This window comes from Capricornis sumatraensis, chromosome 10 (assembly GCF_032405125.1).
Source record: "Capricornis sumatraensis isolate serow.1 chromosome 10, serow.2, whole genome shotgun sequence".
NCBI lineage: Eukaryota > Metazoa > Chordata > Mammalia > Artiodactyla > Bovidae > Capricornis > Capricornis sumatraensis.
Genome location: NC_091078.1, coordinates 5,006,358 through 5,030,661, shown reverse-complemented (window position 1 = coordinate 5,030,661; position 24,304 = coordinate 5,006,358). Strand labels below are relative to the sequence as shown.

General features: G+C 48.3%; 1 protein-coding gene across 1 annotated transcript in view; it reads right to left on the bottom strand.

The window, feature by feature from the left end:
• The window catches only part of GRID1 (glutamate ionotropic receptor delta type subunit 1), a 685,207-nt gene that overhangs the window by 272,777 nt on the left and 388,126 nt on the right, over nt 1–24,304 (bottom strand). The window contains exon 5 of the mRNA XM_068982608.1: nt 1,843–1,896. Coding sequence (XP_068838709.1) covers nt 1,843–1,896 — 54 coding nt within the window. The remainder of the gene's footprint in view (nt 1–1,842; nt 1,897–24,304) is intronic.

The following is a 24,304-nucleotide window of genomic DNA, read 5'->3' as shown; positions in this document are numbered from 1 at the left end:
TGAATGAGGGCTAAGGATGGTAACAAACACAAAATGCCCTGACAAGTCCTTGACCTCCCCATAGAAAAGGAAACTCAGAAAGTGGGAGGGGTCACTTCCGGAGGACATTTATCCCAGGGACAGACACATGATTTGTCTCTGAGTTCACAGTGCGATGTGCTGCTGACTGGGGTGGAGCTCAGCAATCCTCTTGGGTGAGGCTGTTCCAGTGTGGCCCTGACAGGTGTGCCCACACCCAACACCTCCCAGTAGCATTTCCCACCGCCCAGCAATACCCTGGGGACACTTCACACTGGTTAGTATTAACCCCAGCCCTGGAAAGGGGGTGGGAGGGACAGACAAGAGAGTCCTTGGAGTGGGTCAGGATTCAGGGGAGGAAAAAGGAAATAAGTTAGAAATGTAAAAACACAGTACTTTTTGAAGACTGACAATATAGAAACCCTGGCTATTTGATTTGAAGGAGCACTCCCCAAAATAAAGCCAGCATCTGACATCTGCCTTACGGGGCACATGGAATGCCTCCCTCTCCAGAAACAAAAGAAACCTATAAAGAAGCCGGCAAAGCCCAGAGGATCAAAGCCTCCCCAGCACCAAAAAGGACTGTGGCAGGCTCTGAAGAAAGCAGATGTCATGTCCCTTCTCCTAATTACCAGCACAACCATCTGCAACCCCAGGGAAATGGACCTTGCAGGTCTCCAATTGGCCTGTGTAGACACGAAGTTAACAAGATATGAATTTATAGACAAAAACCATGAAAAGTGGGCCTCGCAAGCAGTTACTATCTGATACTACCTGCAAAATAAGAAAATAAGCCACCCAAAACTCTTTCTGCCATGGTAGCACCGAGCTAATGAAGAAGCACACATCGTAAGAGCGTAAATTACCTGCACAATAAACCTGCATCTTCTAGAGTGTGGCCATTAGAAATCAATCAGCTAATTTAGGAGCAACGGAAGGCCACGGGCTGATGAAAGCCTGTGCTAGGAAGCACTTTCAAGAGTCAGCTATATTAATAGCTGGCAGGGGTCATATGCACTGTCCCAGAGGGTGCTTCCTGAATGGATGTGCAGGCAGAGGGGGCTTTTCAGGGAAGCTAGGGCGTGTTGCTACAGGCCCCTCCCATGTAATGTCTGCGGCGTGAGCAGGCCAGGGCGAGTCAGGGTGTAAGCGGTGGAAAGCGGACCACGCCACCACGAAACCTCGACGTCCCCATTCCTCCCAGGGCCCAATCCAGTGGGAAGGTCACCTGGGAGAGAGATTTACTGTTTACTCCCTTTAAAAGGTTTCACTGACCCACTACCTGAGCTGCACAGGGGGGTGTGTACACACACGCACACACCTATACAGATACACACATACACACACTGACGTGCATGCATTAATGCCCACACATCCATACACACTCTCACAAATATATAGTTACACACTCACACCCCTGCACTCGTACAAACGCACAGTCACATAACACGCATACACCTCAGACTCCCACAAGAGGCGCAGCCTCTGGCCCACTCTGCATTCCTTCGCACATCCCCTCTGCATCCCCTTTTCTGGCCAGCCGCACCTCTCCAGTCTCTGACCCCTGGCAGGTGGCCTCCCCTCACCCAGCACATCTAGCGCCTGACGCCACTTCCTCCCGGACTCAAATCTGCACTGTTTTCCTGGCTCCCGCCTGCTCCAGGTGAGCAGCTTGGCAATGCCCCGTCCAACTCTCTCCCCTGCTGTCTCGCTCAGTGAAGCCCTGGACTCCACTCTAGCACCCCAAGTACAGGTCACTCTGTACTTTCCCGAGTGGCAGGAGCTCAATGTAAGCCACGCCCTTCAGCATTCTGGAGCTCTTACCTCATTCACAAAGACCCAGTGGCTGTCCTTGGAAGCCAGGTTGGTCTCCACAGCCTGTAGAGAAAAAGAAATTTAAGAAAAAAATATGAACAGAAGCAAGCCAGAAGCTGGCAGACACACAGGATGACTGCTGAGATGGAGTTTGATAAACATTGTTCTTGGAGAATTTTTTCCTCACAAAACACGCCATCCCCCTGGGGCAGCTCTGGCTGCCTTAGCTACGAGATGCATCATTTGAACATGGACATCTGATTTCCTGCTGTTCTTTGGAACTCACATGCACTGGCCCCGAGCAAGGTTAGAAGCTACAGCTCCTGTAGGCATCACAGGGCCATGGGCGGGGGCATCCCTCCCTTTCTCATGTCAGAGATTGCCTGCAAACACTTTTCTAGAGGGTTACTGGGGTGGGGGAATGTCTCATCATTGCCCAAGGCTAGAGACTCAGGAATCTGGAACAAGGGATTTACAGCTGCTTGGCCAGCCAAGCTAAACGATACCCAGGAAGATGGCAGCTCACAGCCAGGGCTCTGAGCTGCCTTCAGCTCTAAAGAACCCATCAAGGACCCTAGAACTGTCTCTTCTTTTGCTCCTGAGCAGTGACCCCCACCCCCCACCATTCTCTATTCGAGCATTTTGTTCTGTTTCTTTATAGCACTTGCCGGGTCTGCACTTGACTAGTTTTCAGCTTATTTATTTCTTATTGTCTATCTCCTTTAATCAGCTGGGGTCTCCATGAGGTCAGGGCCACACCTGTGGCCATGATATTTGCATCTCAAAGCCTTCCACTATAACCAGCACATCCTCAATGTTCAGTATATAAAGAATACTGTTGTGGAACATATGAATGAAGGATAGGAGAGCTCGGCAGATGGGACCCAGTTACTTATTTTGCTTCTCATGTGTTTTTAGGAGTGCTCTTTCCCTTTTTAGACTGGAAATCCAACTACTTTAGCACATTAAAAAATGGGGCAGGTGTATGGGATAATTTTGAACATTTAAAAATTTCTGTAGTTTTCCAAATAAAAAGACTAAGTGTATGTAGATTGACAAAAGAGGAGGAATTGATAAGTTTTCCGGCTTGTCCTATAAGAATACTCACAGTTAACACATGCCAAGTATTGCTGAGTGCCAGGCAATATGCCAGGCCTTCTATGAACCTGGGAGAGAGTTCAGATCATAGTTCTCTTTTATTTTCTTTTTATATTTTTATAATGTAATTTTATTACTCTTTATTTGGAAAGATACAGAAAAAAAGCAAATGTTCAAAATTATCCCATAAACCTACCACATTTTTTAATGTGTTAAAGTAGTGAGAACTCCCCATGTATCCCTCCAAATTCGTCCCCCAGAGACTATTCCAAATGGCCCCTTCTAGAACTTTTTAGTCATGTCTGCATGTGTCTTCATACATTCTTCAAACTGATGTTCTTAGCAAAATGGGGTCATGAAACACACATCAGGTTTCAACTATCATTTTTGACTTATCAGTATACGAAGAATATCTTTTCCTCATCAGTATATAGAAGTTTGATTCGCTCTTCTTAACAGGTGAGGCATAGAGGGGTAAGGAGCCTGCAGGCTCCAGTGACCCAGCATATATACGGCACTGCCATTGTACAGGGCCTCAGTGAGAACCACACTTCTGCAAGGAATGAACATGTTTGCTGGTCAACACAATAAGCACGTGGAAATAGGGCCTGTGGGGTGCCTAGGCCAGCTCTAGCATCCCAATCCTTTGGACACTAAGGGCGGTCACTGGTGAAGGACACAGACGCTCCTTCTCCCACCTATGAATGAAAAGGTGCCATCCCCTGTGAAGACAAGTGGGGACAAGAGTCCAGACTGGACTGGAGGGGACGGCCTCCACCAGCTGGCATTTACCACTCTGGTCTCTGTTTGTTCGTCTGTAAGATGTACACAACACTTGCTTCCTCTTGTCTGCCTATACAGGTAAGATATTTCGGTCTCAAGAAGCAGCAAACACGCAGTCGTGTCCAGGGAAGTCCCAGCCCTTCCCAGGAAGCAGCAATGGGAAGTGTGCACCCCCATCCTCTGTGAGTTCCATCCTCACCTCTCGACTCATCTACATTCTTAGATCCTGAGAGTCTTCTCTGGCCGCAGGAGTCCTTCCCTTAAGAGACAGGCGCCCATGAAAAGCTTTCTTCCTCAGAATGCAAGAGTTATGTCTAAGAATACCTTGGCCGCTCCCTCCCAGCCAGAGGCAGAAGGTGCCAAGCACTCTGTCTCCTGCACTTGTACGAAGGAAGCTCTGGGAGAGGCCATGCCGTATGCCTGGGTCCCTCGTGGGGCCATGAACTGAAGACTTCTTTCTCGACATTCTACAAATTCCATAAACGATACTGCAAAGAACTCACAGGGACTTAGGAGTCAGCAGCTCTCTGGGGAACCCTTAGACCCTCAGGCATGGTGCCCGGTCTATAGCTTCCTTCCTCCCAATACACAGACTGTCAAGAATGTCTTCAGAAGCTCAGAGGCCCAGGAGGAGGTGGGGAGGGAAATGTGAGACAGGCGATCTGAAGTCACCGCAGCACATAGCCAGGCTGTGACTTGCCTCCATTCCTGACACCTCAGCATTTCCTTAATACTCACGTGGAGGACAACCAGTAACATGCCCATCAAATCTGCACATGATACAGAGACGGGGGGTGTCAAGACATCTGAGAAAGCTGAAACACTGAGCCAAATCTAAAGAGAGTTGAACAAGGCTGAACTCAAAGCCCTACACTTACTTTCCAGGAGCAGAAGGGCACATGGGGAGATGAGACTTGAAAGTGAAGACCCATGAAAAGGCAGGGGCTAGAAGGTCTGTGCTGCCCTTGGGGAGCTGACTAGTGGGTCAGTCTGCTTGATGGAGGGCACTGCAGACTGGAAGCGGTCACGGAGTTGAACAGTGTAAACTGATGGCCAGTTACAGTCACCAGGGACAGTCCAGGAATGCAGAGGCTGGAATTGATCCTTACAGCCTCTGAGAGCTGATTCAGGACCAAGGTCTCCAGTGCTCGGGTAAGGAGATAACAACTCAATATAAGAGAGAACTTTCTGCCACCCTGGGAGCAAGGCCTCACTGAAGAAATGCTTGAATGGAAGGCAGATAGTTGGTCCATGAAAGGTATGTGAATATCAGCATGGAGCTTGACCATGGGTGAGGGGTAACACCCCATCATCACTGGCATTCTGCAGCCATGAATCTCAGTCTGGCTACATGTAAGAACCCCCTAGGGAGCTTTGCAAAATGCAGACCCTGGGGCCCTACTCCTTGGAATCCTCATTCACTGGGAATGGCCATGTGGCTAAGATGCTGTGTTCTTTCAGAGCTCTGAGCCCTGAATCTTTGCCTCCAGAGCTGGGAGCTCTCTAGTCCCGAATGTGCCGTTTTGTGAATCTGAAGGTGTAGGTGCATCTTTACGGGTGAGAGGTCCTCCACTGTCCCTGCAGGAGCCAGCAGTGCAGAGGACCTAACTCAGCGGCCAGGACATCCCACGCTCATCCCTGCTGCAGCAGGTGAGAGCCCCAGCTACATGCAGGCATCTTCCCACCAGGTCTCAGACTCGTGTGTGGAAGATAATGACAGAGAGAATTGATCAGAAACCCCACAGGACAACTGGCCAACTTTCTTGTCCTACTTTCCCTCACCAATTAGCAATTAGCTAATTTGTTAAGCCTCTTTTCCCCACATGGAGATAAATAGCACTTGGCTGCAGCCTTTTCCAGAGGGTGCAACTCACACAGAAGCTGAGATGGCTGGTGAGAAGGAGATGCAAGTGCAGATTTAGCAAGAACACCCTCCCCTCCCCGATGACTGGAGACCTGCTGCCAGCTCCCTGGGCAGAACCCTAAATGCTCCAAGCCCAGTGGATGGCGTCCCCCTCTAAGTACATTTCCCTCATCTTCTCCAGCCACAAGTGAGGCAGGTGGAGGCCCCCGAGATCTCCCTTTTATCTCAGAGCCAGCAGGGTAAGGAGAAGGCAGGCAGGCAGAGCATGGTCAAACCCCAGGTCTGCCTCTACTTAGCTGAGTGCTCCTGGGCTAGCTACGCCACCTCTCTGAGCGGCATCCCCATGCCTGCAGGCTGTTGAGATGCCAGCAGTACAATGGATGCTGTGCCCTGGGGCCCCTCAAATCCCATTAGGAACTGAGCGCATTGGCTCTCCAAGTGCATCCATTGCCAATGGCAGACACTGACCAACTGTCGGAACTCTCCTTGGCACTTGTGGAAATGTGCACTCTCACTAAGGACTAGGGATGCCACGTATCCAACCCCAGCTGCCCCGTTCCACTACGGGGACTGTTTGGAGTGTAAGCTCAACTGTTTCCGGGTTCCTTCTGCAGGACCTGCCCACAGGCCTCACTGCTGGCTGCCTCTACTTCCATGATCCACGTTCCCACTCCCTTGCTGGGCTCTTCTTAATTCCCCTCGGGAACTTCTTAATAAATCATCAGCACACAAACTCTCACATCAAAGTTGGCTTCTGGGAACCCAACCTGAGACAAGCACCTCCCATCTTACAAATATTGTGAGAACTAAAATGAAATTAAGTTGAAGCTTCCATCCCAGAAAGCAGCTCACTATGGGTCATCAGTGAACATGAAGACCCTCCCCATTCCTCTCACTCACATCTCTTGCCTGGTTGTGACTTGATGGTCTTTTTTGAATACATAGAAATCTCTATACATTTCTATACATTACACAGTAATTACTCATGTGTTACTTTTTTTTTTTCATTCAGTAGACAGCATTAGCCACATAGAGCAGCTGTTCCAACTCTCCTGGTTACTGGTGAGAGCCAGGAGTCTCATCCCATGACATCACAGAGCCCAAAGTGGTCTGCTGCTGCTAAGTCACTTCAGTCGTGTCCGATTCTGCGCGACCCCACAGGCGGCAGCCCACCAGGCTCCCCTGTCCCTGGGATTCTCCAGGCAAGAACACTGGAGTGGGTTGCCATTTTCTTCTCCAGTGCACGAAACTGAAAAGGGAAAGTGAAGTCGCTCATTCGTGTCCGACCCTCAGTGACCCCATGGACTGCAGCCTACCAGGCTTCTCCATCCATGGGATTTTCCAGGCAAGAGTACTGGAGTGGGGTGCCACTAAAGACCAAAAATAAACACACCACGCAAGTGTGGTGAGCACTCCTCCTCCCTGAGCTCATAGACCCTTCAAAGCAGCACAAAGTGGGTTTCTGCTGTTGCCATCTCAGCCATGCTACAGGTTTACTGCTGGAAAACACTGCTGGCATCTGCAGAGGAGTGTTGGGCAGCTAGGTAAGCAAAGGGCAGCCCCTTCTTTCCATGAGCAGGGCAGAGAGCAGACCTGACCTTCTGCTCTGGGTGGGTTCCTGGTCGCTGGCCCACTGCAAGTAGGGCAGCTGGCTTCCTCAAACCACGCTTCTCTCCTGCAGCAGGGCACTGAGACTCCTCACTAGAGCATACAGTAGCAGGAGATAGAGTCCTGAGAAATTGCAGGAGCTCTGCACAGACGTGTGGGCCCCAGAATCTAGGTCTCAATGAATCCAAGGGCTGCTTGTAGTAACAGCAAAGGAGCCCTGGTTAGGTCGTAGCTGTGAGTCCCTAAAAGGCCATGCCTGACCATCAGAGCCCAAAGGCCTGGCTCCTGGGTTCCCTCAATAGACTGGCAAGCAGAGAGCTTTAGAAGAAGAACTGGGGAGGTGGAAACTTGTAAAGAATCATGCTGACTCCTGCTTTAACCCCTTGTGAATAGAAGAGACCCAAGATGCTTAGGTGGCATGTAGCCCAGGCCAGGGCTGGGACGGTGGACATAAGCAGCCATGGGAAGGAGCATCGCACACAGAAGCTGAACTGGACACCTGCCCTGGTTCTGATAAGCACGCTGTCATAGGCTGACCCCGCTTAAAGGAAGCGGAAAGCCGCTGTCCTTCCCACACCTGAGGAAGGGAATGAGTCTTCTCGTCTGTAAGCAGCAGCCCCTGTCCGAACCTCAGGGAGCCTTTTCCCATGGCCGGTGGCATCTGCAGAGCTGGGGTGTGAGTGACGTGGGACACGCCATCCTACAGACCTACCAGCGGACATTTAGATCCTGTCCTGGCCACCCAGCGACTTTGATCCCACAGTTCCCATAAAGAACTGGATGCAGACCAAACCCCAGCTCCTGGTTCCCAAACGCTCTGGACAGAAAGCACAGCCAAGAATGGGATGTGTGGGGCTGCTTGCCTGGAAGAGGGTGAAGAGGCCCCCCTACCCACACAGAGGTAAGAATCAATGCTGACATACCAATGCCTGGAAGGAAGCAGAGGAGACAGGGATCCTGAAGGATCAGGAGAAGTAGCTCCAGCTTGGTCCAATGTTCTCAGCCTTTCCTGCAGGACCAAGTTGCAGCCATTTCTGAGAGTGAGGAGAATCTGCTTTGGTCACGCACCAGCCAGATACTTCAATACAACACACGTACTTCCCGAGCCACAGGCCTCACCTTATCCGCAGCACCCTAAGGGGCCAGGAAAGCTCTCATTCCCGTTTCACAGCAGACAAGCTAAGATCTGCATCTAGACCCAGCTCGCCAGGCCCCTCAGGTTCAGAGGCTGAATCTGAGCTTGGGCCCTTTGGTCCCCTAAGCTTGTGTTCTTTCCCCTTGAGCATGCTGCTCTCCCAGAAGCCTGGTCACCCATCAGAGCAAGTGTACAAGCCTTCAAGCCCGGCCCTCTGACCACGGGAACGAAACAATCTTTTCTTTTTCCATATCTAAGAAAATACCCTTATGACTCACGGTGCCTACCTTCCCAGGTTAACTTGTCCTCCTAAGTCTGAGACCGTTGTTTCACTTGCCTTTCTCAAGTCTGAGCCTATTTCACTTTATCTTAGCCTCAAGAAATACTAAATGGAGTGGAAAAAACCTCCACATGGAAGCCTTCCAGCAACATCGCTGAGGATTTATTTTACAAAGTGCAAATGCCACTGACTATTTATGTACGTGTTAATTGTTGGCCATGTCTCCATCCCCCTCCCCCAACACTGGGAGCCTGAGATAATGAAAGCTTGTCGACGATAAGCATCTTTTAAAACCCCAACTCTAACATTTCAGTACAGTCCCCCCCTGGAGCCCAAGGCCTGGCATTTTCCCAAGGACAGACATGGAGCTAACTTTAAAGACCCACTGCTGTCTTTGCAACAGCATGCTATTTAGGAACAATTCTGTCTATGCAATGTCACCCCTCTGGAGCATGATCGAGTGCAACGCCCCTCTTTGCAAGGAAGGGGAGGAGCTGGTTGCAAGACTATGGATGGTCCTGGGAGCCCAAGGAATGGTCCCCAGGAGCCCAAGGAGACCAGCAAAATAGTCACCACGAGGCCCAAGTTTCAGAAGATATGCCCAGAACTACCATGAGGAAACCCATTAAGGGCAGTTAGCACTGAGCTGCATGGTGCCACACCGTGCTTCCCAGGGGCTGCCTTCTTGGGAAAAGGGCCTGAGCTTCTGGTCCAGATACTCAGCGTCTATACTCCAGCCTTGCCTCCAGAACCCCTTGGGGCCTGGCTTTCACCAGGAAACTGGTGGATGGCCCCTCATCTCTTCTGCCTCCCCTCAACTCTTCCCATGGCTCCTCCTTACTCTTACTCCTTAGCTCTTCTGGCTCCATCCTTACTCGTAGATCTCATGGAGGAATCTTGGGTCCTGTATCCCAGCCACACAAGGCCATCTGGGTAAGGTGTGGCAGAATTAACCTTGTGGAGCTTCCAGAAGTAACTCTGGGACACTGAAGAGGCAGATCTGAGCCTGTAGCCTGGGCATGCCGGGAGCGCTCTGGCTGGGCCAGGCTGGATGGAGGTGAGGGTTACTTACACGCTGGGTCCAATGACTGACACTCATTAAACAACTCTGCCACGTGACCCGGAGCTAAGCCCTCTACAGGTGAAACTTCCCTGGGTCCTCAACACAGCTCATTGACAGAGGTTCTGAACCTGTAGGTGGGGAAACTTCCCCGAAGCCTCCCAGCAAGTCAGTGCAGCTGAGGCAGCACAATCCAGCCTTTCAGACACCAGAGTCCATGTGCTTTTGAGGGGAGCATATTGTGCAGACTCAGGAACTGAGCAAAGACAAACTTACTCTTGGCACTTTCTGTAGATGTTTAATGCAAAATCAACAGTTGAGCTGGAAGGCGATGCACATAGTGGTGAGGCCTGGCATGTGGAGCTAAACAGACTTCTGTAAAGTTGGGTCTCACATTCTGGAGTTTCCTGCCACCATCCTTCCCCAGAACTCCTGGGTCAAGTGGTCCTCTGATTGTCACAGGGCTTCTGTATATGGAAAGCAGCCTTCAGTCCCTCACCAAGAAGTGAGTTCCTCAAGGGCTGAGGTCTGGTGTAGTCACCACACAGCCCTGGCAGATGATGAACTTCAGAAAAATGTCTATGGAAGGAATGAACGGGTGGGTCCACACTCCTGGATATTTCCTGGTGCTCAGTATGAGGAAGGTCAGGGGCACAAGTAGGAAGCCCAGTACAGCACAAAGGGATACTGACACACAGGCAACCACAGCTTTGCACAGCAGGTACCAAATTAATGGAAACCCACACACATGAGGCCTTTGTCCTCACTTCCCACAGTATCATATGCATTTGATTTCCAGTTTACATTGTGCCATGCAAAGTAAGTCCTGCCTGTATTTGAAAGCAGCATCCCTTCTCTGCAGCTCTGAGAGAACCTGAGACTGAAATGAAGTGAATGTGAAAGACAGATAAATGCAAGATAACAGGACCTTTAGAAGCTTATGGAAACATAATCAAATTTTAGAGCTTTTCTGTGGGAATGTAATCATTTCTTCACTTCTGCTGAGTTCTGAACTTCCTGATGAAAGTTCCCATTCATCCTATATCCCACCTAACAATACAATAATTTCTGGACTTGGTTGGTCCATCAATGGCATTTTAAAGATATTACTATCACATCAGAGAGAGTGTTATTCATGAGATTTGTTTCTTGCACTTGCTTTGATCTCAGAAAAACTATTATGTTGCTATTGGGGAAAAAAAAGAAAGCATAATGGACTAAGTACATGTGAAAATCTGATGGATCTAACAATTCCTAGTCAATCATGACACATCCCTGGCCTCGGTCCCCACTGTTTACCGAGTTTGGGATAAACAGCTCTTCTAAACTGCCTTCCCACTTTGAACAGAGGGCAGAAGGGCCAGCCCATGGCCTCTGGGGGATGAAGATTCATTACAGGTCATTTGTTGATCCTTCAGATGAAATAGAGACAGGTTCCAGGGCTGTGCAGGAAGTGCAATTGACTGTAATAAAAAGTGAGAATATGCTACATGTGGACAATTTATGAAGAAGCATTAATATCAGCAGAAAAATGAAATGGAGTCTGCTCGCAGGCACGATCTGTTTAATAAGATCAACTTGAAGAAGTGAAGCCAGGCGGTACCAATGAGTAGCAACTGATGGATACTTGGATTTTAATCAATGGTCCATAATTTCCCTGCCACCTGGAGGGCAGAGAAGCCAAATTAGGCCCTCCATGTTCTCACTCTCACAGACACCCAAGCTATCCTAATGGGAGGGGGTGGGAGTCAGCTTTCCTGTCAATCTTGCATGATGGAGGAGAAAGGTATTCCCGGTCCTTGGAAACGTCTCCATAATCATTTGGGGGATTAGGGTGTACAGTAAAGCCACGGCTTCTGAGCTTATTTACACTTGCTCTGATTTGATGAGAGCAGCCGTCAGTCTCTGCAGTGGGCTGTGAACAGTCTCACCACATGGTCCCCCAGGGGGCAGGGGACGCTGATCTTGGGTGGCAGGTGGCTGCATTGAACCATTTCTCATAAACTCTGCTGTTCAGCTCCAGCTTCAGATGATTTTCAGATAGAAGCAAAGCAAAGTCTAAAACTGGTTAAACGTTTTCTTATTCTCCCTCCCACAGGTATCTGCATGTTCATACTAGAGCCTGAGCCAGTGCTGCGTGGATCCAAAGACCAGCTCCAGGGACCCACAGCATCAGATGCTGCTGAAGGAGAGAATGGGGACTGTTTGAGGCAGAAGAGTCCCTCCCCTGCCACTGGGTCACATGATACCTCAGAGGCCTGTCCCACACACGTGGTTCGTCAGCCCCAGAGTCCGAGACCCACAGCGGGACATCCGTTGGGGGAAGAACTACACTGTCTGTGTCGCTCAATTAAAGCATCAGTGTTCAAGGTTAATACCATGACCCCTTCAATTCGTGCCAGGCAAGCCATTTCTGCACATATATCTAATTCTTTTTCCCAACCTAAATTGTTTTTAAAAGATGGAAGGGTTTGAATTCTTTTTAAGGCAATAAAGTTGAAAGTAGCAATTCTTTACCAAGCTGATAAGAGCTGCTGGGTGCAATTTGTATTCTTTTTTATGAGCCTGACTTTTGAGAGAATGAAATAGGAAGAAAAATGTCTTCTTTTTAGTTCTGGAGACAAGAACCACTTCTTCCTCAGGGTGTTGGGGAGGAGTTCCCTGGCTCAAGAGTTGTCAGAAAACAAGTCGCTGATTCGTGACACAGGAAACCCAGGAAACATCCTCTGCTGGGGTGGGCACAGGGGCTGGGGAGCTGGGGTATCAATAGCTGCTCATCTTGGTGCTCTGCTTAGGATTCTGGATCCCCTGAAAATGATTCAGAGTTCATGCGCGGGGCTCCACAGTCTTGGGGAATAAGGAAGAGAGGGTGTGGCAAACTCAGTGAAAAGAAGGAGGAGGAATATATTTCTTTTAGAATCCACAGCAGAAATTGCTTCACAGCCTTTGAGATGGTTTCTTATCAAGTACAAAGCCTCTGTACAATTGGAACCCAGATCCAGGCACGGTCAGGAGCCTAGGAGTCCTCTGAGCCCAACAGGGAAGCCGTGACACTTTGCATTGAGCTGCCAAGGTGTTCCTCCCTTCTGTACTCCCCCCTCACTGTACTGTGGGCTCTGTGAGAGCAGGTACCATGGTGGTGTACTGAGTAGACGCAGAAGCCAAACACACATGTGCTTCATCCCCAGGGACGTGGCCTAGCTGCCCGCCTTCCGCCACTGCTGCCTGCACAAAGAACCTGGAAAGGCGCTACCCATGAGATGGCATCATGTGGAGAGAAAATGCTCTGAACACAAGGCTCCCAAGCTCAGTACCTGGAGTAGAAGAAACACGGAAGGAATTTACCACCACCCACATCCTGCAACCTGCCTTGATCTGAGGCACCCCACTGGTTTAATCTAATAATCTTGGTATTAGGCATCACCTTGACCCCCAGGACAGTTTTAAACCTTAAACTCTCCAAATACTCCTATTTCCATGCATGTGTGCATATATATACACAACACACACACCCCCATACACACACACACAAATAACTGTATTTCATTCACTTTGTGGGAGGAAGATGGGACACAAACAAAAAGGATTAATATTAATGTATCAACAAACATAAAATGTCCAACACAGGCATTACTATAGCCCTCTGAAATTCTTGCCTCAAATCCACACTCATCTTTCCATGACCAGATTTTTTGTATGAACTGCTGCTGCTGCTGCTAGGTCACTTCAGTCACGTCCGACTCTGTGCGACCCCATAGACAGCAGCCCACCAGGCTCCCCTGTTCCTGGGATTCTCCAGGCAAGAACACTGGAGTGGGTTGCCATTTCCTTCTCCAACGCATATAAGTAAAAAGTGAAAGCAAAGTCGCTCAGTCATGTCTGACTCTTAGCGACCCCATGGACTGCAGCCTACCACGCTCCTCCATCCATGGGATTTTCCAGGCAAGAGTACTGGAGTGGGGTGCCATTGCCTTCTCCTATGATATGCTTATTCTAAAATGTAAACCTCAACTACATTGTCAGTAATCCTTGCAACAACCATGGAAGGTGATCGATTATAATAGCATCTTAATAGAAGAAGAAAGTAAAGCCTACAAACTATTAACAGTTTATAGCTAAATGGTCAGCTCTTTGGAGTCACAGGCAGGAATAACATTGTCTCTGCCCAGGAGGGAGAGCCCAAGTGCACAGCCCAAATCACAATAGCACAAGACAGCCTGTTCCCACGTCTTGAGTAGCCATCAGTCCTAACAGACTCAAAGGGCCAGGAAGCTCAGGAGAGGCTCACCCCCTCCCTGAGTGGTCATTCAGGGTGGACGTGACTCATCTCGACTCTGTCCTCCCTGGTACCAGTCGGCTGTGGCCCAGGGAAGGGCCAAGTGCTGGCTAGTGCCCAGCTAGCAGTACAAGGGCCAGGGGAAGGCCACCAGCAGAAGTGAGAAGCTTCAGGCTAGAAAGCAATTCACTCCACAGGCCTCCTGAAGAAAGAGCAGGGCATGATGGAGGCCCCAGGGAGAAAAACAGGATTGTCTGACTCATCCACATTGTGGATTAATGAGATCGGTGGGATGGAGAAGTCAAACAGGAGGTGTCATCCTCAGGAAGAGCCAGGAGGCGAGAGGGAGACAAGAGCAGAACCCACACGCCCATCTGGCAAGCATGTCCAGGGGATCTGCGAGGCGCCAGGTGCCATGAAGGGCGCTGCACATGGAGATAAGGCAGTCTCAGGCTCCACCATCAAGCAAAATGAGCTGGCAGGGAGAGACCAACCCAGACAGAGAGAGAATTCCACTCGACCAGAGGACAACGTGCAGTGATGAAGATGTTTCCAGAAAATCAAAGCCCAGACACTAAATCCTGCCTCTGGCAAGTGGAAGCCCCCATGCTGGGGGTGGGTCCTGGTGGGACAGGAGGGTCTTTCAGTCTAAGGAGACAACATGTGCAAGCCTGGAGGTGAAATGGGGCATTCAGTTAGTAGAGCATGGTGGTTGAGTCATATTTTCATATTTTATGAATAAGGATGTGGTTCTAAAGTAATTAGAAGAGGTAAAAATCAGTTATAATCAAAATTAGCCATGGAGGTTTCTTAGCTCATGGATGAAGCACAGAAAGATACAATTTGTGTAAAGAACCCTATAGCCAGTCCTCTCACTTTTACTAACCAATGTTTCTCTATGGCGGCCCTCAGTTAAAGCCTCATTTCCTTCCCTGGGTGGCTCAAATGGTAAAGAATCTGCCTACAATTCAGGAAACCCAGGTTCGATCCCAGGGTCAAGAAAATCTCCTGTAGAAGGGAATGGCAACCCACTCCAGTATCCTTACCTGGAGAATCCCATGGAGAGAGGAGCCTGGTGGGCTACACAGTCCAGGGGGTTGCAAAGAGTCGAACAAGTCTGTGCAACCATCACTTTCACTTTCTTTCGCTTTCTTCCCCTGAGTGTATTCACTAACTCACCACTCACCTGCCCAGCCCTGTGACGTCATGTACCTTGCCCTGTCCTGTCACATCACGGAGCTATCCAAATGTCCTGACCAGAATCTCTTCTGGCCTTGCGAGGGGAGACATATGGTCAGAGCTGCATTCCAGAAAGGTCAGACCGGCCCTGCGGAGAAGCCCTTGAGACCACACACCCATTCTTTCCAGCAGTTTCTTTCTTACTACGTGCAGCTTCACCGTGCCCACGGTCTGTTGGTGAGGCAGTCATGGCATCACCTGGCTCCAGTACCTCTCAACTGTAGTTAAATGTGCGTGCGAACCATCCTCACTGATGGCCACTCTGTGGCCCATAATCGGGGGTGGAAGGGCTCGCAGCACAAAGCACGAGTTATGAGCTGAAATACTGCCAGGCCCCCGTCAGCAGGGCCTTATGCTATGCAGTCACATCTGGCCTTTACCCTATGAACTGGGAACTTCCAGATTGTGGTCAACTAAACGGAAAAGGCTTAGGACATGACAAAAGTTCTCCTATTTAAAAAAAAATCTACACTGAGAAAGTTTGAGATATATTGTATCTATATCCCTACCTTGAAGAACGACAAAGGCATTCACAGAAATGTCCTCAAAATGCTATGGGCTGAACTGTGGCCCCTCCATATTAACATGTGGAAGCTCTTCAAAATGCAACTGTACGAGGTCGGCCAAAAAGTTCGTTCGGGCTTTTCCATCACATACTATGGAAAAAATGAACAACCGTTTTGGCCAACCCAATATTTAGAGGCAAGGTCTTTAAAGAGTTAAATTAAAATGACGCCAGTAAGATGGGCCTAATCCAGTGTGTCTGGTGTCCCCTTATAACAAAGAGTAAGAAACACCAAGGGTGCAAGCTCACAGAAAACAGGCCAAGCAAGGGTGAAGAAAGAAGGCAAAACTGACGACAAGACAGGAAGGGAGACCTCAGAGGACTTCAAGCCTCCGAAACTCTGAGACAACACTATGAAAACGCCAGCCCCTACTAAGCCAAGCAGGGAACTATGACTAGAGTATTTTCTTGCTTGTACCACTTTAGCTTTCCTTACCCTAGGAATTACTGTGATTTGTATTTATTTGTACAAGTTCGATAATATATTTGTCCAAATGCTCAGCCATACAACAGTCTTTCAGTTCCCCTTCTCTCCAGAGACAGCCTCTCAGCGCCCCCTCTCCACTGCTCCTGTGTGGACCCCTGCCCTCCTGCTGGGTGACAGGGGCTGTCCTGAGACTCTCCTTATCTGTTCTGCTGGCTGGATTGTCCCTACTTGTTTTTACTTTTTTTTTTTTTTTGGTTTTTGTTTTATTTTTCTAAGCTCATGCGACAACATCTTCCTAAGAAAAGGTTCATAGACTTGGGCTGTAAGTTTGCAAGTCTATGCATGTTTGGAAATTTTTAAATTTTTTTCTATCACATTAATTGACGATTTCACCTAGACATAAGAGGGGAGTGGTGGCATTAGTAGTAAAGAACCTGTCTGCCAGTGCAGGCAGACGTAAGAGACACAGCTTTGATCCCTGGGTAGGGAAGATCCCCTGGAGGCGGGCATGGCAACCCACCAGTAATCTTTCCTAGAGAATCCAATGGACAGAGGAGCCTGGTGGGCTACAGTCCATAGGGTTGCACAGAGTCAGACACGACTGAGGTGACTTAGCACACACACAGTAACTCACCCATAGAAATAGTGTTCCTCCAAGGTTTTTTCGTATCTATCATTAACCCTAAGCACCCTGATGTCATTCTGGCCCATTTTCCCTTTATGCCACCTGCCCATCCTCCTCCTCTCCTCCTTCTCCTTCTTTTCTTCTTTCTCTCTCCCTCTTTCAATGACCCACCCCAACCCCCTGTCCCACGTTCCTGCCTTTCTCTCCTTGGTGCTTAGAAACTTGGCATTGAAGTAACTTAATGTGAGCCTTCTTCTCCTCTATTCTTGACTAAGAGCTAAATGGTTGATAGGGCTTTTTCGTCTGAAGACATATTCCTTTTGTTCCTAGATATTTTCCTGTTTATTTCTTTGATATCTGCCTTCTCTTCATTGTCATCTGTTCTTTCTCTAGAATTTCTGCTAGAAGAACATTGAACTTGATGGACTGAACCATTAATTTTTGTCAAGTTTTCTCTCTCATTTTATAGCTCTTTACTTTTGATTATACTTTCCTCAACCTTGTCTGATAGTTCTATTGGATTTTTTAAAACTCAGCCTTATTTTTTCGCCTTCAGTTGCTATTTTGTGCTCTCTGTTCTTTTCCATAGTTTCTGTTCGTGTCTTAAGCAAGAAATATTTTTAATTTCCTTAAGATCATCAGTGACATGGTTTTTGATGTCTTATTCTGTTCCCTGAACTAAGCTTGCCCTGGATGCCTTTTTCACTTTTGTTTTGTCCTCTCTCTCATATAAGAGATGTCCCTCAAATGCAGAATAATCCTCGGTTGCTCTTTCATGTTTAAAGTGAAGCATTCAAATGCCATTTGCAGCAACATGGATGCAACTAGAGATTATCGTACTAAATGAAGTAAGTCAGAAAGAGAAAGACAAACACCATATGATATCACTTATTCGTGGAATCTAAAACATGGCACAAACGAATCTATCTATGAAACAGAAAGAGAATCACGGACATAGAGAACAGACTGCTGGTTGTCAAGGGGAAGAAGGCTGGAGGAGGGTGGAGTAGGAGGCTGGGGTCAGCAGATGTAAGGTTTACATATGGATGGATAAACCAGGTTATGGATAAACAAGGTTCTACTGTATAGCACAGAGAACTATATTCAATATCCAGTGATAAAGCATAATGGAAAAGAATATTTTAAAAAACAATGTATATACATGTATAACTGAATCACTATATGCTGTATAGCAGAATTAACACCACACTGTAGATCAACCATACTTCAATACAAAAAATAAACCGGGGGCATTCACAAGCTCACTGGAGGGCATGAATGTGGTCTGTAGACCATGGACTGGAGGGCTTCCTTGCTTTTGCATTGGAAGGCACCTTTCTCCTCCATAATTTCAGCTTCTGCAAGTCTTTTCTCCAGTTCAGATTCTCCAGAAAAGACTCTCCCTATATCCTACCTGAAGGGTATTGGCCAGCTACTGGCATTCTGAGAGCCGGAAAACGAAGGAAAGGTCCCACTACTCACCAAGCGAGTCTCTGTTTAGCTTCTGCTGGTTTCTGCCTCCTGCCTTGTCCCACTGTCTGTGGTGTCTGGGTTCTAAGGCTCTCAAGCAGGTGGAACCACAACATCTTTATGATCGGGCACTGGGGTTATAACACCCTCACCTCAGCTGAATCAGTTACCTTCCGCCACCCACTGTCTATTTTCCAAAAACTAGCCCCAAGATCTCACCACTGCTGTCTCCTCCCAGGGACTCTTTGACCTTGTGGGTTTTTCACACTTAACGTCACTGTTATTTTAAAATAGTCTGGGGGAAAGAGGGATTAAACATGGGCAACAAATCAGAATTGTCTCATCAATCAGAAATCAATAAAACTGAAATCACTCAGGTTAGCAGTTTCCTTATATGCTCAAGATAACTAGAGTAGGTTTTTGTTGTTGGCAACTGAACACACTGACCAACCCAAGAAGGCTGATGGAGGGCCCAGTAGGGATGAAAATGGCCTGTGCCAGGGCTGATGAAAAAGGGTAAGGTGGAAGAAACACTAGATTAAAAGCAACATCATTTTTCCTGCAGTGAGCCTGGAAAACTAGCTGAGAACTCAAACTCCAAAACTTCTCATGCAGATCTCATTAACTTATTTTCATAAGCTTTGTGGCAGGGTAGGGGGCTGAGACTGCTCACCCAGACTTGGAGACGAGAAAGGGACAGCTACTCTTCTCGGCTCTAGTCTCTAGCCCCTGGAGGCTGTCTGGGGCAGTGTGTTCTTCGCACGATCATGCCGCTGAAAAGGTACAATTTCATAGAGAATTCTTGATCAAGCCCACAAGCACATTCTGGGCTCAGGCTCTGTTTATCACTCCTAGAGGGGAAGGGTGTCAGATTCTTATTCAACAGCTTCATTCTGCAGCCCATTTAAATAACCCTACATCTGGTAACCCAAGGTAAGGACAGGGAAGGACCCATCTGCAACCTGGCGAATGACATGATATCAGTTGGATGTGTGGGAGATTCGGGGATGCATAATAGCCTGTTCAAAGGAATAGTTCAAACATACTGACTCACTTTGATCAACACATCCCTCTAGAAGGATGAAAGATTTAAGAATCTGTAGAATTCAGAAACCTGGGCTCCTTTAACATAAATCCAGGCTGAGGGTTTCCTAGGCATGTCCTCACTGAGGGTGAGCCTGAAGGCAACAAGGGAACCCATGGATGATGTCTCTTTTCCCAGTTAGACCTGTTCTGTTGGGAAGAGAGGGGTGAAAAGCAGGCATGCATGCGGTCTGTGGTTGGGTGAGCTGGCTTGAGGGGGCCCCAAAAGGGAGATGGGGAAGCAGCCTGGAAGGTGGGAAAGGCTTCATGGAGGGAGGGCCTGGGCTGGAAGCATGAGAAGGTTTGGAAAGACTTAAAGGAAGAAGAAGGCCATTAAAAACCCCAGGTAGGAAGTGGGACGATGAGCAAAATGGTCAAGACAAGAGGGTGCAGAACATGCTTCTGCCTCAAAAATAACAGTGATACAGACAAATGGCTCTGAGTCCAGAGTGCCCACAGAACGCCCCAAAATAGTGGCTGGAAGTATCCCTATTGACAGAGACAGGAAATATATGGAAACCCCAGCAAGGCTGGGGACAGCAGAGGTAACCACTCACCTAGGACACGTTCGACCGAAAGGAAGCACCAACAGGCCGGCGGTGGGACGGAGACAGAGTCTAGGGGCCCCTCTGAGAGAAGAGACTCACGTGAGTGGCCCCTGCACCATGCATATTGCGAGGTGTGTGTATCTTTCCCTCCAGGAATTTCTACAAAGCCTAAACTTAAGGCTTCCTTTTTGTCTCTAGTACATAGCACACTGTATTTACATTAACAAAATTATACGTTCTTCTCAAAAAAAGAAACAAAAAAAGCCACTTCACACATCAGGTTCTGCACAAGCATGGTGAAAAGTATCTCTTTTTTCTTTTTCCTGAACACTTTTCTAGTAAAATATCTGTGTGTCTTTCACGGCAAAAAGTGCAGTTAGTGTGAAGAGGGCCCTGAGAAGCCCATCCTGGCCTAGATATACACAAGCAGACAGGAGGCCAGTGGGGCTGGCTGGGGTCACTGGCCAGGCCAGGCCTGAGGGTCAGGCAGCCTACCTGTCGCAGAAGGACTTGGTGGGAAGGGGTTGTCCGGGGGCTCCTCTGACTCCAAGATATGGTTGGCGAACAATGGCCCTGTCCACAGCTAAGCCCTGGGGACCTTGGTTCATATAACGCCACCATGAAACTTCAAGGCTTCCTGAGTCTTTCTGGCTGTTTTCAAAAGGATGAATTCTAAAAGGCATTCATGTCATGGAGAAAAAGGCTGGGTGTAGACATCAGAGAAGTGAGCTTCCCAAAGTCCAGAGGAGCAGCATCTGATACTGGGTGTGTGCCAGTCACATGCTGGGCCTCAGACAAGCACGGTACATAATAGACAACCTCGCCGAATCCTTACAACAGGGCCCCTTATGAGGCTGCATGTGTGCTAAGTCGCTTCAGTCGTGTCCGACTTTGCGACCCTATGGACAGTAGCCTGCCAGGCTCCTCTGTCTCTGAGATTTCTCCAGGCAAGAATACATGAGCGGATAGCCATTCCCTTCTCCAGGAGATCTTCCCGGCCCAGGAACTGAACCCACATCTCTTATATCTCCTGCATTGGCAGGTGGGTTCTTTACCAGTTGGGCCACCTGGGAAGCCCTTTCATAATAGCCATCGTCCTTGTTATTAAAGGTGAGACAGCTGATGTCACATGACCCACTCTTGTTCACACAGGAAATAAGAGATGAGCCAGAAGAGGATCCCAAGTCTGCTGGTGACCACAGACTCAACCGTCTCCCAGAGCAAACTGAGGCAAGGTGAGAAGCCCCGGGGGAAGGCTGAAGAGCATCAGAGACGGAGTTCCAATCTGGGCATCACAAATATCCTTCCACAAACCTGCCCCAGGATGGCTGCACGGGGTTGCCCGACCTCTAGACAAAGGCAGCTGGGAGAGCCAAAGAGCACAGAGTATCAGCCTGGTTCCCCACCAGCCCAAGAGCTTTCGAGTGACCAACAAGTGGCCGTGTGAAGGCCCAGTATGGACAGATCATAGCTTAGTCCATCTGCCTTGCAAAAGAGCTGCAGTTCACTATCCAAAAGACATTGTTCACTCTTCATGGCTAATTACACACAAAGCAAGATGGATGCGCCAGGCACTGTACTAAGTGTGTTCCATGTATCAGCCCCCTTAATTCCCTCAGCAACCCGACAGCGCAGGTACAGTTATCAGCCCCATACTACAGATGAGTAAACTGAAGCGCAGAGTGTTCAACTTGTTCAAGGTAGCAGGGTTAGACAATGGCAGAGGCCAAGCCCAGACACTGACCATTCTGTACACTACCTCTCCTTATTCCAAGAACTGCTCTGCATTGTGGGCATGCCTGAGGAATACTCACAAAGGCCTGCTATGTGCCAAGGCCACTGTAGGACCTGGGAATACAAACAAAGCTGCGGTCACGCCTGCCTCTCAGGATGTCACCATCATCAACACAGACACACATCCAGGTCTAACGAGGCAGGGGCTCCTGGGAGGGGAAGGACGCACAGGGCAGTAACGGAGCACAGTGAAGGGCATCTAACCCCTTCTCAAGGAGTCAGGGAAAGTTTCTTGAAACAGATGATGCTGGAGCTACATCTTAAAAATGAACAGAAGCGACCCAGCAAGACAATCTAAGAAATACCACTTTTTAATTCTTCTAAAGCTTTTAAGCTCTGCCTTGTGCCAGGTCAAATCCCTAGGAAGCTCCTAGTCTGGGTGATCTCATTCCGGCTTTCCCCAGAAAAATCTGTACTGAACTAGAATCTCACATTGTTTATGCCTTTGGCTCTCAGCCAAGGCTGATATAAGCAGCAGCCATATGAATCACATTTGCATTGTTTGTAAAACTGCAAGCAAAGACACTATCCATTATGTTGTTCTATGTCCCTTATCTAGAAACTCACGTGATAAATGCCTCCCAGAGCACTAAGCTAAAAAATAAAATCAGAAATAGAAGCCTCTCTCCCAGGGGCGTTCATCTTCATAGTGAGCACTGAAGGCTATGCATTTTGTCAACTTCTACTGTTGCCTTGCCTGCCAGGAAGCTCAGAACTGAAGCTAATATTAAGAGCTTCCATTAGCCTATGTTTTTTGGCCTAAAGTTCCATTGCCCTTGATTATTTGACTCTTAACAATGTACTTTTATGTTAATGAATTTACGGTTTTATATTGTTTTAAAGGGCTTCCCTGGTGGCTCAGACGGTAAAGACTCTGCCTGCAATGCAGGAGACCCAGGTTCAATCCCCGGGTTGGGAAGATCCCCTGAAGAATGGAACGGCAACTCACTCTATTATTTTTGCCTGGAGAATTTCATGTGCAAAGGAGCCTAGCAAGCTACAGTCTATGGGGTCGCAAAGAGATGGACACGACTGAGCAACTAACACACACATACACACATACACACACACATACACACACAGTTTTCAAACCAGACCTATAGTTACCAATGCTACTGTGACACAGTGCATGTGGAAAACAGCTGAGTAGGCTTGCTTACTACTCAAAGCTACGCTGACCCCCAACTCATTAATACTTACAATTTCCCATTATTTTCTTTAAACCCTCAGTGTCCCTTTTTACCCAGAATGGATGAATACACATCTGCAGTAAAATATGAAAGGGCCAAAACAGCCCCCATCTGCCACCTGCAGGATGGGTCTTCTCAGAACACAACAAAGACTCGTCCCTCACACCTCTCCAGGCATGACCCCCTCCAGGACTTCAAGAAAGCTTTGGAGACAGGTTTTTTGGGGGACTCCAAGCATCAAGGCCAGATGCTAAGAGGCATTTGAGATAATTGTGGGGAACAGAGGTGCTCTGCCACCTTTCAGATGTGTGTGTCGGTTTGTGTGTGTGTGTGCATGCGCGTATGCACACGCATGTGCTCAAATCCACCCTAACTCTCATGCCCCATCTAGGCATGACCAATGCTTTTTTATCCCCTTCCACAAAATGAGGTTGCTATGAAGCGTTTCAGAGATGATGCCTCTGACATACAGTACCTGACATACAGCAGGCACTTAACAAAAGTTACCTCACCCTCATTTGCTCTCTCCAGGCTAGATGACCGTCTCCATGAAGCTGAGGACTGTGAATGCCTTACTGTTTCACTTTGGTGCCTAACACAAATCCTAGCCCTAGGAGCTATCAGCTAGATACTAGCCTTAGAATACTAGCATTCACGTCCTTAGAACACCAGTATTCAAGATAACTACTGCTTGAATGAATGAATGACAACAAACAACAGTTCTGAGCAGATGACACAATACAAAGCTGAGCTTCAATTTTGCTCCTCCTTTTACTCAGATGTGCAAAGATAACACAGCCTCTTTGTTTTCCAGAACATTCTTCACAAGTCTCCATCCCCACTCTTGGGCACTAAGGAAACAGACGTGGCTATAAAAGACACAATCAGTCAGACACAAACAGACTGTGTCTCAGCTGCTTTCGGTTTAGCTGGCCTCCTTGGTGGATGCTCAGTATTCTCTATACCCTCTCCTGGCTGCTGTCCTTCTCCCCATGGACAGGCTTCATGGTCTCACTGCATGGAGCTCTCTCCTCTGACACAGCTGGTCTGGTCTGGTCTGCTACTTTGCCCCACATGCTGGTCTTGCTGGCAGGGTTGCTGGGTGGTTTCCGAACTAGGTGAGGTCCTGGTGGTCTTGCCTGGCTGCCTTGACGCCCATGATTCTTGGATCCGGGTCAAGTTCCAGCCATGTCCTCCTTTTGACCACAAGATAAATTGTATCTTGTATGTTGTATGGTCCCCATGCGACCCTTGCAGGAAGAACATTCCATCCTTCTCTATGGAGGTTCTAAATCCAGCCAGTCCCTGCCTTTCACAGCGGACATTTCCAAATGTTCAGATCCCCTACCTAAGTCATCGTGCTTTCTGGCCCAGCACTGAGTAGAGAGCAGACCAGAGTCACAGTGTATCTTCCTTCAGTTCAGTT